Here is a 16,526-nt window from a genome sequence, read left to right on the forward strand (position 1 = left end):
TTCTCCTGGATGATATCCTGAAGAGTGTTTTCCAAGTTGGTTCCATTTTCCCCCTCACTTTCAGGTACCCCAATCAGACGTAGATTTGGTCTTTTTACATAATCCCATACTTCTTGCAGGCTTTGTTCATTTCTTTTTCTTCTTTTTTCTTTTGGTTTCTCTTCTCTCTTCATTTCATTCATTTGATCCTCAATCGCTGATACTCTTTCTTCCAGTTGATCGAGTCGTTTACTGAAGCTTGTGGATTTGTCACGTATTCTCGTGTCATGGTTTTCATCTCTGTCATTTCATTTATGACCTTCTCTGCATTAATTATTCTAGCTATCAATTCTTCACTCTTTTTTCAAGATTTTTAGTTTCTTTGCACTGGGTACGTAATTCCTCCTTTAGCTCTGAGAAGTTTGATGGACTGAAGCCTTTTTCTCTCATCTCGTCAAAGTCTTCTCTGACCAGCTTTGATCCGTTGCTGGCAATGAGCTGTGCTCCTTTGCAGGGGGAGATGCGCTCTTATTTTTTGAATTTCCAGCTTTTCTGCCCTGCTTCTTCCCATCTTGTGGTTTTATCTGCCTCTGGTTTTTGATGATGGTGATGTACTGATGGGGTTTTGGTATAGGTGTTCTTCCTGTTTGATAGTTTTCCTTCTAATAGTCAGGACCCTCAGCTGTAGGTCTGTTGGAGATTGCTTGAGGTCCACTCCAGACCCTGTTTGCCTGGGTATCAGCAGCAGAGGTTGCAGAAGATAGAATATTGCTGAACAGTGAGTGTACCTGTCTGATTCTTACTTTGGAAGCTTCCTCTCAGAGGTGTACTCCACCCTGTGAGTGTGGGGGTGTCAGACTGCCCCTAGTGGGGGATGTCTCCCAGTTAGGCTACTCAGGGGTCAGGGACCCACTTGAGCAGGCAGTCTGTCCGTTCTCAGATCTCAACCTCGGTGTTGTGAGATCCACTGCTCTCTTCAAAGCTGTCAGACAGAGTCGTTTGCATCTGCACAGGCCTCTGCTGCTTCCCCTTTTGTTGTTTAGCTGTGCCCAGTCCCCAGAGGTGGAGTCTACAGAGACAGGCAGGTTTCCTTGAGCTGCTGTGAGCTCCACCCAGTTTGAGCTTCCCAGTGGCTTTGTTTACCTACTTAAGCCTCAGCAATGGCGGGCACCCCTCCCCGAGCCTCGCTGCTGCCATTTCGGTTAGATCGCAGACTGCTGTGCTAGCAATGAGGGAGGCTCCATGGCCGTGGGACCCTCCCGGCCAGGTGTGGGTATAATCTCCTGGTGTGCCCGTTTGCTTAAAGCACAGTATTGGGGTGGGAATTACTGATTTTCCAGGTGTTGTGTGTCAGTTCGCCTGGCTAGGAAAAGGGATTCCCTCCCCCTTGCGCTTCCCAGGTGAGGCAATGCCTCGCCCTGCTTCAGCTCTCGCTGGTCGGGCTACAGCAGCTGACCAGCACCGATTGTCCGGCACTCCCCAGTGAGATGACCCCAGTACCTCAGTTGAAAATGCAGAAATCACCGGTCTTCTGTGTCGCTTGCGCCGGGAGTTGGAGACTGGAGCTGTTCCTATTCGGCCATCTTGCTCCGCCCTAAGTCACTTTAACTATTTTCAAACATTTAATGTTTATATTTTAAAACTGCCTTCATTAAGAACATAGTGAGATAGTGAGGAAATCGGAAGCAGGATGTCTCTTTTGGTATATATGTGTTTTTTGATTTTTTAAACTTAAAATTTTTATTTTTTACATGGAGTGGCAGAAGTAAAGATGAGATCAGTGTGGGATAAAAAATTTAAAAAGCATATTTGGTATGTTATATCATCAGTGGTAGCTTTTAAAGTCCAATGTTGACTTTGTGAAATGTTTTTAAAACACTTTTTAGTGTAAAAATTATGTTAAATCTATTATGGGTCTTTGCAGATAGAAATAACGTTCATAACGAAAAAGTAAAACACCCTTTCTTTCTCTAGAGCTACACCATGGGGTGGATAAAGGGAGGACTCTTCTTACCTTTAAGACAGATGCTATCACAAAAATAGATTCACAGTCTAGGTGTACTTCAACTCCAGAATTTAATTTCTCTTTTAGTTCTCTGCAGGATTTCACATTGGCCGACTGCCTGAAGATACCTTTGGTGAGGGGTCCTTTTTGATTAAGAAAGAAAAGCATATCCTACGGGGAAGCAAAGGAAAATAAACAAAATGATACTTCACACACACAAATAAGGCAATGTATACTTGCCCTCTTTGGATGCCAGAGGCTAGGGTGTGCTAGGGTAAAAGCACTGAAGGATTGGAGTTAAATAAATGGCTGGAAAAATTAAAGTCACCTTTCTGGAGAGTGGAAGGGTGGTTACCAGGGGCTGGGGGTGGTGGTGAGGTTGAGGAGATGTTGGTCAAAGGATATAAAATTTCAGTTAGGAAGAATAAGGTCACCTGATCTATTATATAACATTATGATTATAGTTAATAATGCACTGTATTCCGAAAAAGTGCTCAGAGAATGAGTTTTAAGTGTCCTCTAATTTTGCTTTCTATCACTATGTCCTCTGCTTACAGTGTAAGAAGACAAGCAATCCATGGGATTCAAAACCTAGTTATGCCACTTAGTTACTGTGTAACATTGAGTACAGTACTGAGGCTTTAAAACAATTTGTAAAGTAGGGATGGGATGACGACACGATAATAACTATTCCCTAAATCTGTTGTGAAGAATAAACAAAGTGGCTAGACAAGTGTCTGGCATTTATAGATGCATAATACAGTATAAAATGCCATATACCTAGTATAGTGCTTGAAGGATACTGGAGACTCAATAAATGCTGCTTAGCAGTGATTATTTAAAATATCAGCTGGAGATAATATAAACCCAGTGGCTTTCATCTGACCCACTCTATATACAAAAGATAAACAAATGCCAGGGAATGTATCTTTATGCCTGAGCACTTGAAATAGAAATAAAACGGATTTAAAAACCTAAGTGTAACATTGAGTAGCTTCTGCTGCTACAATGATCAAAGAAGACTTTGAGAACAATGTGACGTTCAAGAAAGGATTTGTTAGGAATAATGTGAATTCTCTGTCTACAGAGCAAATTCTACTTTATCTGAGCAGGCTTACGTGGCTCTTTCCTGTAATCAGCAGACTAGGTTATCTCTTCCTATTATGTCTTCCTTCTGATTTCACAGTAGCTAAATCTGATTTTGTTATTTGGAGGAATAATAATGAAGATTCTTAGCTAAAGACAATGGTGTCTATAATTTTTCCATTTGGGGACAGATTTACCTTGCAGAGCTCTCCTTTCCCAAACACCCTTTCCCATCAATTTAAAGACCAAAATGAGCCTTACCAAGATAGGTTTGGGAAGATTGTCGTTCTCACAAATATTTGGCAGAGAAATTCCAAAAAGCTGTCCTGGCATAGGTGATGTTGGCGATGTGGGCAAGTTGTCCAGGTGAGTGCTAGAACCTCGCCAGAAGGCCCAGTTTATGATAGATCTTCTCCTTTTAAATGTCTTATGACCTGAATCTAAGGAAGAAGTGAGCTTATTAGAAAAATGAGTTTCATTCACTTAATCTTATTTCTATAATTTCCATTTTATGGTATGTTTGTTGCTATGGTTCAAAGAGAAAAAGATGCTAATATATGGCTTTTGTCATTGAAACTTCAACCTATACAATTTCATTATGGTATCTTATAAATGAAAGACGAATCAATGAAGGAAGAATCAAATATTTGGGTTCTTTTCCCACTCAGTTTTTGGATATCACTGGTCTGTTCATACAAACCCATTTATTTTCCCATTTTAAAGAGGAGACTAAGCATATGAAAAGTTTAAATAAGACTATAGTTAAATACTGAGAAAAAAAGGAAATGTGAAGAGGGAAAGATAAAGGTGGAAGGGGAAGCAGGAGTAAGACAAGGACAAGATGAAAGGGAAAAGGAGGAAGAAGGAAGAGAAGGGAAGTGGGGAGAATAAAGAGAGGAGTTTTCTCTGTTAAGATGTTCTTTAGAAATAATGCTTTAGTATCTGACATCTTACTCTCCTCTTGAGAACACAGACAGGAAGCTAATGTCCTAAAGTTTTTTTCTTTCTTTGCAACTGCAGACTTTTATGTTTCTTTTCAGTTCTTGACTTTAAAGTATGTTTAAGGAAGCATGGATAGACACAAACATGAGTGAGACTTGCTGTTACTGATGAAGTTTATAATCTAATAGAGATGAAGAACTGGTTGGGGTGGGGAGAAAAGCAAGTATGTTAATAAATATAATGTCATAAGGTAGGAACAAAGTACTAAAAGCATTCAGAGGAAAGTAAATCACATGTGGTCAATAAGAGGGAGGGGGTGATCCTGGGAGTGTTTACATTTGACTTGGATTTTGAATGAACAAGATTTTAACAGATAAGAGCATCTGGCATAGTGCCTTCTATCTAGTAAGCACTCGCTAAATCATTATTAAACAATAATTGAACTTGAGGAGAGATTTAAGTAGAAAAAGACAATATGAAAAAGAAGAGGCAGAAGAGAGGTCAATAGTAAGGTATGGTTTTATACTATAGTGCCAAAATGTTTTTGGTGTCATTTGTGTCTAATTTTAATATGAAGTTTAACAGGTTTGCTTATGATTTAATACACAAAAAGCTCTTTAAGGTTCTACTTTTAAAAGTGGCTGACCTCTCTGTCCCCTCTTCCCAACAGATACACACAAGTAACAACTATAAACTCTGGAAAACCAACCCAAATAAACCTAGCTGAAGACACTAAAGAGTGAACAAAAGAAGGTAGATATAGAGGTCAAAGTGTGACACTTGGGATGAAGGGAATGGCATAGCACTGGGTCAGTTTTCTAATCTTACAGCTTTTAGGCTGAGAGCAGGCCCCAGGGTAATGGGGGTGACTAAAAGTTGAGAAGAAACCTCTACTTTTACTGGCTTGAAGAACTAGAGAAGGGAGACAGAGGTACCCACAGCTGGAAAGTGAGGGAGGATCCCAGAAAGAAGAAAACCTGATAGTGGGGGCCCTAAATATTGTGTATGAATTCTGCCCACATCTCTGGCTAACCCCTGAAGCTTGTATTCATGGGGGCAGATTCAAAAAAGCTTGCAATTAAGGTTGACAGAAGTGAGATCTGAGGAGCTGTAATGCCTAGGCAGTGCCCACTCATGGTTGGACTCCTTTCTCTCCAGTGAGAGTGCATGGGAGTTGGTAATCAGACTGGCTGTGTGGCACTGTTCTTTATGACACCAAACCAAACTTACACAGAGATGATGTTCCCAACATTCCCTGATAATGAAATACTGAAGGATTGATCTTTTTAAGGAGGACACAGTCAGCAGTCTTGTCATTTCAGTGGAATTAGACATGTTAATTCCAAAGAAGTCTTCTATATTGTTTGGCTATAATGAACCTTAGAATTTTATTTCCTTAGAATAACCTACTTAACTCAATATTTAAACAGCCAAGTTGTGGGAGGATAAATAAATAAGCAACATTTTACCAAATGGCCTTAAGACCATCATCTACACATCACTTCCTTGAAATACAGCAAATGCATCACTGATGTACACACACACAGGTATGTAAAGCTCTTTGGCTCTAGAGTCAGGAGCCTCTCTGCACTCCCAGTTCACTTATTTGGACCAAGTTACTTAACCCCTTTTCTTTCCTCAACCTTAAAATGTAAAGGATATGAATTAGCCCTCAAAGGCTTATTGAAAGGATTGTATAAGACAGTCTCTGAAAAGTACTATTTTGTCACAGTGATCTTGATGAACGCTGCCAGATACCAATCTTCTTCCCCACAAAGAGGACAACCTCTCTGCACCTCCTCTCCATGTGGTTTCACAGCCTTCAGCAGGTATCCAGTTATGAAGGAATATCAATACTCCACTTAACTAAGGCAGTTTCTTCCTGCTCTGACATTCCCAACCTCCATTATTTAAAAATAAAACAAAAACAGAAAGGGAAACTAAACCTTTTCTGAAGTCCAGGAAGGGGTTCCTGTATTAGCAAAGTCAATCTATGCAAATGTGTGCTTAATATATATATGAATATACATGTTGAGTACTTGTGCTCAGTCGTGGTTTGCTCACATTTACTTGATTTTTATTTTTTATTTATTATTATTATTATTTTTAGAGATGAGGTCTCACTATGTTTGCCCAGACTGGTCTCAAACCCCTCCCTGGGCTCAAGCAATCCCCTGTCTCGGTCTCCCAAAGTGCTGGAATTACAGGCATGAGCCACTGCACCCAGCCCTCATTTTATTTCTAAAACAATCAAAATAAAAAGTTATTTGATTTTTTTTAGCTTTCACATACTTAAGAAGAATGCTCTATTAAAAAGTTATATACTTAGCTACCCTATGAGTGTTGACAGAGGATAAAGTAGAAATTGAGTCCTTTACTTTATCATAAATACTTTCAGCTGTAGCCATGCCTTTTGCTACATATACGGCATTCAACCTGAGCGTTCAGGATTCCTCTGGGTCTGAGAGAAAAAAATTTCATTAAAGTTTACTTTCTTACAGAGCTTTTAATGCACAGATCTTACTTTCTAAATGTCACAAAGGCTAATGAAAAAACGTGCTATTGCTATAAAAAATATGAGTGATGTAAATAAATGTAAAGCAAACTAAATTCAAGTAAATCTAGTTTTCCTAAATGTCCCTGGCAAGATTCAAGTTAGTGTGTTTACATGCCTAAATTAGATAACTGAATGTTAAAATTTACAGTGCTTAAAACTTTGTGTTTATATAATAATAATCATAACAAAAATGTTAGAAATTCTATTCCAGCCATATAACTTCCCAAATTAAGAATATCCCCACCTTTTTTTTTTTTTTTTTTTTTCCTAGAGTAGAAAACACGGAGGTGAATACTGGAACTACAGGGTAAACAGGTAGAAAAAAAGATGTGTCCCATATTTTACCAGCCACCATAAAAGTTCAATTCCAGTTCATTCCTAAGTCTGAAGTAGGTGTGGAAAGTGAACCTACTTTGGGCATAGAGCTGGGAGTTCAGGACAGACTGGAACTCCAAGAACTACTTCAGACTACACTCACAAAGATTCCATTTAATTCCAGAACTCTTCCACTCCAAGTTTTTCCATACTAGGGATGAGTAAGCCATTCAATCTTTCATTTAATTTCTACTCTGTTCTATACACTAGACTAAGCCCTGGGATGAGTTCCCAGGTCTTAAGAAGGTCATTGTCTAAAGAGACAAGTAGATTATATAAACAGGTAATCATAATGTGATTTTAAAAAATATGTTACACTAGAGATATGTATGAAGTGTTAACTGCCTGAAAGAACAAAGATTTCCGAGAAGTAATGATGGCAGCAGTGGGCTGTCTGGAGCAGCTGCTGCCATCACACTGGCTGTAGCGGGGAGGCATGGCCAGGGCTGCACACTTCATGGAACTGGCAGGGGCTTGGGACAAGTGGGAGCCCTGCCCCTTCTGAGTTGGGGTAGGAGGTACCTGGGTGCCTCTGCAGACACCCAAGCCATGGCTATGGACCCTGGCATCCCTGGGCTCTCAGGACCTGGGAGCAGGTGGAAGCCCTGCCCTCCCGGGTACAGCTGCAACCACCTAAGTTGTGGTTGCAGGCCTGGGCTTCTCACTCCACAGAGCAGGTAGGAGCCCTGCCCTCCCATGGCTATAGACCAGGCTTCCCTATACTCTTGTGGGGGGCAGGTAGGAGCAGGCAGGAACACCGCCCTCCCAGGTGCAGCTCCAGTCACCCAAGTCATGGCTGCAGACTCAGGACTCTTGCTCCATTGAACATGCAGGGCCCCATCCCCCCATCCCCCAACACAGCTGTAGCCAACCAAACTGCAGCTGTAGACATAGGCATTTCTGTACTCTTGGGTGCTCTGTAAGGCCACCCTTGGCCTCGCAGGCTCAGAAGTGCCTGCTACCACTGCCTGGCTTCTCCCTACTGTCTGCACCTGCTCTGATCATGGTGCAAAGCTGGGTGAGCCCAGGTGTGCTGTTGCAGCCCAGCTGGGTTGTGCACACACTTGGGGGCAGTGCTGACATGCCAGCCCCCTGGTGCTTTGGCCTGCTCTGGACTTTGGGTGCCAATGAGCATAGCAGGGAAGCCAATGGGGGGTCGAGGCAGCTCAGCATTGGCCTGCAGGTGCCTCTTTGCACCTATAGCCTGGGCACCATGAACAGCAGCAGGAGGCAGAAAGGTTCCTGGGCAGAAGGGGGTGAGTCCCTGGTAAGGCCTAGTTTCAGGCCAGGGAGGGCCTGAAGGCTGGGGGCCAGGCTGCCAGTCCTGTGGACTGGAGTGGGAACTTGTGGTGCTTTTTCTGGGCCTGTCCATGGCTGCCCATGGACAAATCAGCATGCTCTTCCTCCCCTCTAAGGCCCATAAAGCTCCTAGGCTCAGCCAGAGCTAAGCAGATGTCCTGACAACCAGCTGCAGAGAGGACTACCCACTCCAGGGCCTCCTTTCTGCTGAGAGCTGCAGACGTGAGGATGACCAGTCTGCAGAGAGGAGCTACCCATTCCAGGGCCTCCTCTCTGAGAGCTGCACAGATGACAAAACAACCAACTACAGGGAGGAGCTACCCTCTCTGCTAGGAGTTGGGCATCTGACAGGACAACCTGCCTGCAGAGAGGAGCTACTCTCTTTGCTAGGAGCTGAACATTTGATGGGAAACCCTGGCTGCAGAAAGGAGCTGCCCCCTGTGGGTCTCCTCTGAGCTGTTCTATTGTTCAATAAAGCTCCTCTTCATCTTGCTAACCATTCACTTGTCTGTGTGCCTCATTCTTCCTGGTCACAGGATGAGAACTTGGGACCCACTGAATGGTGAGGCTGAAAGAATGGTAACACAAACACACAGGGCTGAAACATGCCCCTTGCTTACCATGTTGTGCGGGAAGAGAAGGAGATAAGAGCTGTGGTCCTTTGGGAAGCTCAGACCTGGGAGCTCCCTGAGCAGGGCTGTGGCTCTCACTTTGGGTCCCTGCAGTTCCTGGCATCTCCAAGCTTCTGGGCACCACTGTGTGCCAGCCATGGAAGCTGCTGGTAGTATGACTGATCTGGCTGCAGCCTCACAGCCAGCCAGCACCCATGCAGGCACGTGGAACTGTCTGCTCGACTGCAGCCGTTGGTCTGTGTGCAGTGGCCAGGCCCCAGGCTCACTCACACACCCCTCGCCACTCCACACCTGACTTGCCTCTGGCAGGCATGGGATCCAGGCTGGTAGTAAGAGCCAAGTGCAGCCTGCAAGGCCGAGTGGGTGGAATGAACCCAGTGGACTGAGCAAATCTTGGGCAAAGGCGTCACTGTCCACAGAGATTTCTGGCCGGAAAAGTGACAACCCCAAGGTGTCGTAACAGTAACATCTAATAGTAACATGCAACGGTAACAGTAACCTGTAACAGTAACATGTGAGTGGGGCCTTGAGGTCAGAACTTTGAATGTCTATATCTTGAACCTTCACAATTAACACTAGAGCTTTCCCACTGGGGACCAACCATTCTAAAGATGAGTTACAGATCTCAGTCTCAGAGGGGGCCTTCTGAAAGATTTACTGCTCTTATGTTTTCAGTGTAAGGCTGTTTACTAGGAGGCCTTCTCTACACTGAAGCAGAAATTTGAAAAACAGATTGGCAATGACTATGTTCACCAATGGTTATCCTGGTTAATGGGATATTTTCTGAAAGCTTATTAGAGAAAGCTTTATATTTAGTTTAAAAATAAAATATTTTTCTCAGACAATATTCTAACAGAAATCATTAGATTTTAACCCTTTGTTTCCAGGGGAGAAAACAAGACATGTTTTTCCACATAAGAGACCATGCAAAATACCCATTTCCTAGGACTAAGCAATTTAAGAATTTATGAATTCTGTGGATTTTAAATATACAGGCCACAAACAAGTGTGAAAGATTCTGACTATAACAACTGGCACTTGGTAAATAAGGCAAAATTCTATGTTTATACTACGTGCCAAAAAAGAAGTATTAGCTCATTTTTCCCCATTAGAAGTCGGGTTAATAGCTGATATGTATGTGAACAAGGGAGCATGAAGATACTCTTGCTCAAATTAGAACATGACAAAGATGTAACAGGCAAAGGAATGAAGACAAGTCAAATAAGATGGCTGTTACTTGTGTGAGCTCTGTTATAAAGTCTTGTAGAATATGGAGACTTCAGCTGGCATGTTTTAAATTATGCATATTTTAATCATTCAATCAGAGGGCACAAACTATGCTCCCTGGACCAAATCTGGCTTGTCACCTCCCTTTGGATAACTTGTGAGCTAGGAATGGCTTTTACATTTTTAAAAAGTTGAAAAAAATTCAAAAGAATAATATGTAGTAACACATAAAAATTATATGGAATTTAAACTTTAGGCCAGGCGTGGTGGTTCATGCCTGTAATCCCAGCACTTTGGGAGGCCAAGGCGGGCAGATCGCCTGAGGTTAGGAGTTTGAGACCAGCCTGGCCAACATGGTGAAACCCCATCTCTACTAAAAATACAAAAATTAGCCAGGCGTGGTGGCAGGCGCTTGTAATCCCAGCTACTCGGGAGGCTAATGTAGGAGAATCACTTGAACCTGGGAGGTGGAGGTTGCAGTGAGCCAAGATTGTGCCACTGCACTTCAGCCTTGATGACAAGAATAAGACTTTGTCTCAAAAAAAAAAAAAAAATTCAAATTTTATTGTCTAGAATAGTTTTACTGGAACATGACCACACTTATTCATGTAATGTCTATGGCTGTTTTCACTTCACACTCAATAACAAAGTAGCTGTGACAGAGATGGTATGTGGTGCGTTCATTACTTTGTACTGCTGCTCAGGGCACTACAAATTGCAGTGACCCTGTTACATCTTGACTGTTTCAAATGCCATATGTATCATGATACCACAACATCTTTTTTATTACTTATTATGTAAAAACAATAAAAGAAAAGTGGACTTCTTCTAATGTTAAATTTTTAAGGCAAAGTGAAATGCAGATAACTTTGTTATGAAACTAATGGCAAAATATTATGTTTACTGTGCAATGAAGTAACAGCTGTGGTTACAGAATACAATATATGTCAGTGGTTAACAGACCAATGGTTAATCACAATGCTCCCAACTCATAAGAAAGCAATGGATCAGAAAAATATTTAAAATGAAATATATCATTACTGCAGAATTTCCTCACAAAAATAAAAATGAGGCTACAATAAAAGTTTCTGAGTGGTTCATTTGTTAGCCAACCAAGGAAAGCCATTTACCCATTTACCAATGGTGAACTGATTACATCTGTGTGCTTGCAGTAGATTAAGAAAGAGGTCCAGAGAAACTAGATTTAAGATTATCAGCCTTTTAGTGAGAATAGATGATTGAATAGTTGAGGGCATTAGGAGTAATATCAATAGTAAACTAAAAAACAAGGCAAGTGACTTTCCTTGGTTCTTGATGAAGTGATAAATGTTACCAATACCACTAAGTTGTCTAGTCAAGAAGTCAATGCTGAGTTTGAAGTGACTGAAGAATTAACCTTGAATAGTCTGCATAGAACAACTATGGGTAAGAATATTTTCAAAGCATTTGAGAAAACAGTAATTCAGTACAACCTGAACTGGAATCTGCTGTGTTATATTTCATGGTAGTGAAAATATGTAGAGCAGAGAAAGGTGTAATTTGACAAATTTAGAAAGCTTGTGAAAATTTAAAGTGTTTAATACCTATGATTATTCATTGTATTGTTTTGATCAGTGGTACTGCCTGAAAAACATGGAAATCTATCAAGTGTTACTGGATCAGTACTGTCAACAGTGAACTTCATTTACTCTCATGGACTTAATTATTGTCAGTTCTGCAAATTTTTGTTAAAAATAGATGCTAAACGTTATCCTGCATTATGCTATCACACAGCATTTCAATGGCTCAGCACTGCTAAAGTTTCATAGTGATATTTTGAACTCAGGGCCCAGACTGAACTTGTTATGAATGAGAAGAACAGCCTTCAACCTCTATTAATGGACCCTAAATGGCTTTGAAAGTTAGTTTTTGCTGTAGATACGATGATGTTTCATAATAAATCCAACCTAAAATTACGAGGCAAAACAGTGCTTACATACAAAGTTTTTACTGTAGTAATTTGGAAAACAATGAATATTTAATTACAAGTAGTATCAAGCTGCTTTATATACTTCTTGTGCCATCAAAAGTTAAAACAAGAAGCAAGATCTTGATTCACATAAAAATTTACAGCAGATATGTTTTCTGAGTTCAAACTACAGTTTGAGTAGTGTTTCTCGATACAAGAGCAAAGGTGATTTCCATATCTCAAAATCCATTTCACTATGCAACTGAAGAGCTTCCACCTAACCTTCAATTGAAAGTGATTATCTGCAATGAAATGATATGCTAAAAGGCAAATATCAGAAGAATCTAACAAAATTCTACAAATGCCATGTAAAAGAGACATATGCTGAACTGAAATTAGACGCTTGTAGAATGATATCAGTATTTGGCAGTACCTATGTGAGAAAATATGTTTTCAGAGATGAAATATAAAAATTTTATTATAGATCAGAATGTTTGTACTCAATTTTGATGGCTAGATCACTAACTTTAAATTCCAACTAAGTGAAATGTTATCCCTCCAAAGAATTCACTTCTCACTTATTAGATTTGTATTACATAAAATTGTACTCAATTGTTGTTATATTTTGAATTCTATCAGTAAAATTTGGTGGAAATTTGTTTTTTTCTCCTGTTACATAACACTTACATAATATCCCTGATTTGGGATACTGACCTGCAAAAGTTTTACTATCTGGCCCCTTAGAGAAAAAGTTTGCTGACCCCTGATCTAAATCACTGGTAAAGGCAGTTGCTCAACAAATTCTTTTGTACTTAAAAAGAAACAACATTAGTGGTTCACCTGTAATTTTTTACACAGGCGATTCTGATGCTCTTAGCTGGCCCTTGGCATCACTGGTCTATAGTTGTTCCATCCCTAATCCCATTTACCATGAATCATTTATAGCTGGAATCATCTACCCTCACTTCCAATAGAAAGAAACGAAGCAAAGGATGCCTACAAGTTAGTTGAGCAAATCATTAGAAAAACTGGTTAAAATCCTTAGGATTCCTGATTATTATAAAATAAAGTTGACAAGGACCCAGAAAAACATAGGTACAAACGTAAAAGAGTGGAAGATTATTATTCTCCTCAGTCTAGTTATAAAGATACCCTTTGTATCTTTAATGAGCTGACAACAGACCTATTATTCATTCACTCAACAGATATTGATTGAATACTTATTTGTATATGCCAGGCACTTTTCCAGGTACTGGGGATATAGAAGTGAACAAAAAAGACCAAAATCCCTGCCTTCATGGAGCTCACATTTTAGTGGATGGAAAGATCATGATGTCTCAGTGTTCCCCTTTCAAAATTACCCAAGGTGAGCAAAAAATTTTAGAGTCCAAAATCTCAATTTACCGTTATAGAGAGATGACTGTTAACAAATTCAAGGTAAATTTGTGTATCTGATGTTGGCAAGATGAGGCAGTCCCTAATGATTGATCTACTGATTTACTAATGACTTCGGTAAAGTATAAATTTGAGGCTAGGTCATCAACAGAAAGTGACAGGCTGGATGTCTATGTGAGTATAAATTTATATAAGACAGTTGATTCAAGTAGCTGGAGAATGCTGCACAGAAACAAAGTTAAGACTACTCTCCCAGTATGAAGTGCCCATTAAGGTTGGTCACTAATGATACAGAGTAGCCCTGATGCTATATGATTTCTTCCAACCATGCAAAGAGTTCATCTAGAGATGAGATTTTAGGAGGTGTATAGGAATGTAGAAAAGAGGGTCAAAGAAACAGAAGTTTTCTGCTAGACAGGGATGATCATGATAACCATGGAATTCAAGTTGCATAAGGAGGAAAGTAAAGATGGACAGGGGGACTAACAGATGGAGAAAGTGGTAGAGTTTAGTAGGTTTGAAATGAAGCAGAAGGAATCTGAGCTTCCAGAGATGAAAAATAGAATGAACAAAGGCTGGCTGAAGAAAACAGATGGTGGTTATAACTCTTTTTGTCCAATAAAATGTCAAAATCTTGAATCAAAGGGGCGAAAAGGAAAATAAGTTTCACAACGCTGTTACAATTTCTTGATGTAGTTATTTCAGAAACTGTTTTAGTATGAAATATAAATTAGAAATTAAACAACTTTAAATGCATTAGAGGAGATTCCGTTTAAAACAATCTTGGTGTGTATTAACACTTAAGGCAAAACAACAACAACAAAAAAAACTCCTTACAATGAGTGCTGATTTAATTTGTTTTCTATAAGTTCAGATAGGTACATACAAATGTTTCTTAAAGTAGGGTTGTTCTGTAATGAAGATAGAAACAATATGAGCTAATTTTTCATTAATACTATATCAGTTGAATCACACACAGATGAAGAATTTCAGACTTTCCCCTGGCACTCAGATGCTGCCAATAATCTGTCAAGTGGCAGCAAGGTGGTCTCAGTGATCTCTCAAGGTCTATGTCATCCCTTTAAACTTATTACGCCGGGGGTCCAAGTTTGGTCCTTTGCAAACACAAATCCTTGGGTCTCCCAGTTCACACTGACAAAGGTAGCTATAGAAATTCATAATCAATTTTCTACTATCTCACTCATACTTTTTGGTATCAATTTTCTTCTGTTGCTTATACAATCTTCCTTTCAGACAGAGCTTAAAGCTCAAACTTGGGTTAGGGTAAATTGCGGTTCTCTTATATTGAACATCACTTTTATCATTCCAGAGTCTTTATTGTGGGGTGGGTAAGAGACTGCTATGTTCACAGGGAATTCATATTAGATTAGTAGGCTAAGGAGAGACTTCTGTAGAAATCATCTTAGTCTTCACATACTTATCAGCACCAGAATCCAGGTAGGGCATCACAATCTTCTGACACCCATCACTGACAGCCTCCTTTTTATAATGCAACCATTTAGGGAGAACACACAGTTGGAGTGTATTACAGTACAAAGAAGGCATTGAAGCACCTGCAGTACTGCTTAGTGCCTTTGACTCTGCAGTAGGAATAAGGTTTAAGGGGAAAGAATGGTGAAGAAAGAAGGAACAGATTGTATTGCTACTAGCTGCTAGCTGCTGATTCTTAGTCAATCATGCCTATTGCTGATTTATAAAACCATCTTCTAAAAGTCCATCTTTCCTTTTCAAAATACTTAACAAATTCCGAGAAAAAATACCTCATCTGGCGGGAGGTTTGAGTACTAAATTTATGTTCAGGAATGAAAACTTTTGCTAGAAGCAACTCACCGCTCAGTTGCTGGGCTGCAGCCAGGCGGCTAGGCTTCAGGATGAACTGGCACTGCATCTCTCGGGGGAGCTGTTCCATAAGGAAGGGCTCTTGGAGGTTGAAAGGGGTGGTAGAGTCCTTTGATCCTGGTGTCAGGAGTGCCGTGTCTCGAAGATGGCTCATTTTAATTCCATATGGATATTCATGCCCTACACAGAAAAAAAGCTAAATGTAGACTTCAGGCTGACTGGTACTGTCAGCATGTGTACTACAAAATAGGAGTGTACTGAAATTTACTCCTGGTACTTTTGGCATAAAGAATCCCTTTGTTTAACAGAATGATCATTTATACTCTTACAGTTGGAGACCAGCATGCAGGTGGTCCTACCAAAGTAGTTTTAAGGGGAGGAGGGAGAAAAAGAAGAAAAAAATCTTTAAAGATTATCTTGTTTGGAATGAATGCACAGATCAGTTTGCCAGTTCCATAGTGCTGACTTTTCCAATGTGTGCATCTAAGGATAATTAAAGGTATTCTATTGTCTCCTTTGACATTAACTAGATCTATAAATTTTCAGCAAATACATGTCCTTGCTCAGTCTCAAATCTATGATTTAAAATATTTTTTCTACCTACCACAGAAGTATAAGGATCTATATATGTCAAGTATCACTATTATTAATATATTTAACACAAGATGTTTGCCTAAAAACATTTCATTAATTTTTATTAGTTATATAGTTAGTTACTCAAGAGCATTGGGACTGGTTTGATTTATGCTTCCCTCTCACCGTTGCCCTCTGAGATTGATGTTCAGAGGCAATGATCAGAAGGAAGACTGCAGGGGATCAGAAACACAGAAACAGATGCAAAAAGGAATGTACAAACTATAAAAACGAAACCCTGGACATCTGACTACAACATGATTTTAACTCTTTAGTATTCTAAGTAATTATGTCCTTTTAGTGTGATCCTCAAATACCACTGTGATGTAGATTTTTTAAGTACAGAGAGCAAGTTCCCTTCTATTCCTGACTTATCACTAAATGTAACTCAGTGAACTCTTACTCTTCCTTTTCACCTGGTCTAGGCATACAATGTCAATGTTTCATTAATATCAAGTACTACAGCAGCTTCCAGAGATTAAGGCAGAAAAAGGCTTCTATGACAATAAAACGAAATCAATTTATCAAAATAGCCGGCAGCTAATCTATAATTGAGGTCTGCAGAGCACATTAAAATAATGATTAAGC

At 40.0% G+C, this 16,526-nt stretch overlaps 1 protein-coding gene across 2 annotated transcripts in view; it reads right to left on the bottom strand.

Moving 5' to 3' along the window:
- Window positions 1-16,526, bottom strand: part of ARHGAP20 (Rho GTPase activating protein 20) — a 135,826-nt gene that overhangs the window by 17,411 nt on the left and 101,889 nt on the right. For both annotated transcript variants that reach the window (XM_033205822.1, XM_033205823.1), the window contains exons 9-11: window positions 15,297-15,485; window positions 3,332-3,510; window positions 1,994-2,155 (exon numbers count right to left, since the gene is read on the bottom strand). In XM_033205822.1, coding sequence (XP_033061713.1) covers window positions 1,994-2,155; window positions 3,332-3,510; window positions 15,297-15,485 — 530 coding nt within the window. The remainder of the gene's footprint in view (window positions 1-1,993; window positions 2,156-3,331; window positions 3,511-15,296; window positions 15,486-16,526) is intronic.

The sequence above is a fragment of the Trachypithecus francoisi genome, unplaced genomic scaffold (genome assembly GCF_009764315.1).
Source record: "Trachypithecus francoisi isolate TF-2019V2 unplaced genomic scaffold, Tfra_2.0 Lachesis_group8, whole genome shotgun sequence".
Lineage (NCBI taxonomy): Eukaryota > Metazoa > Chordata > Mammalia > Primates > Cercopithecidae > Trachypithecus > Trachypithecus francoisi.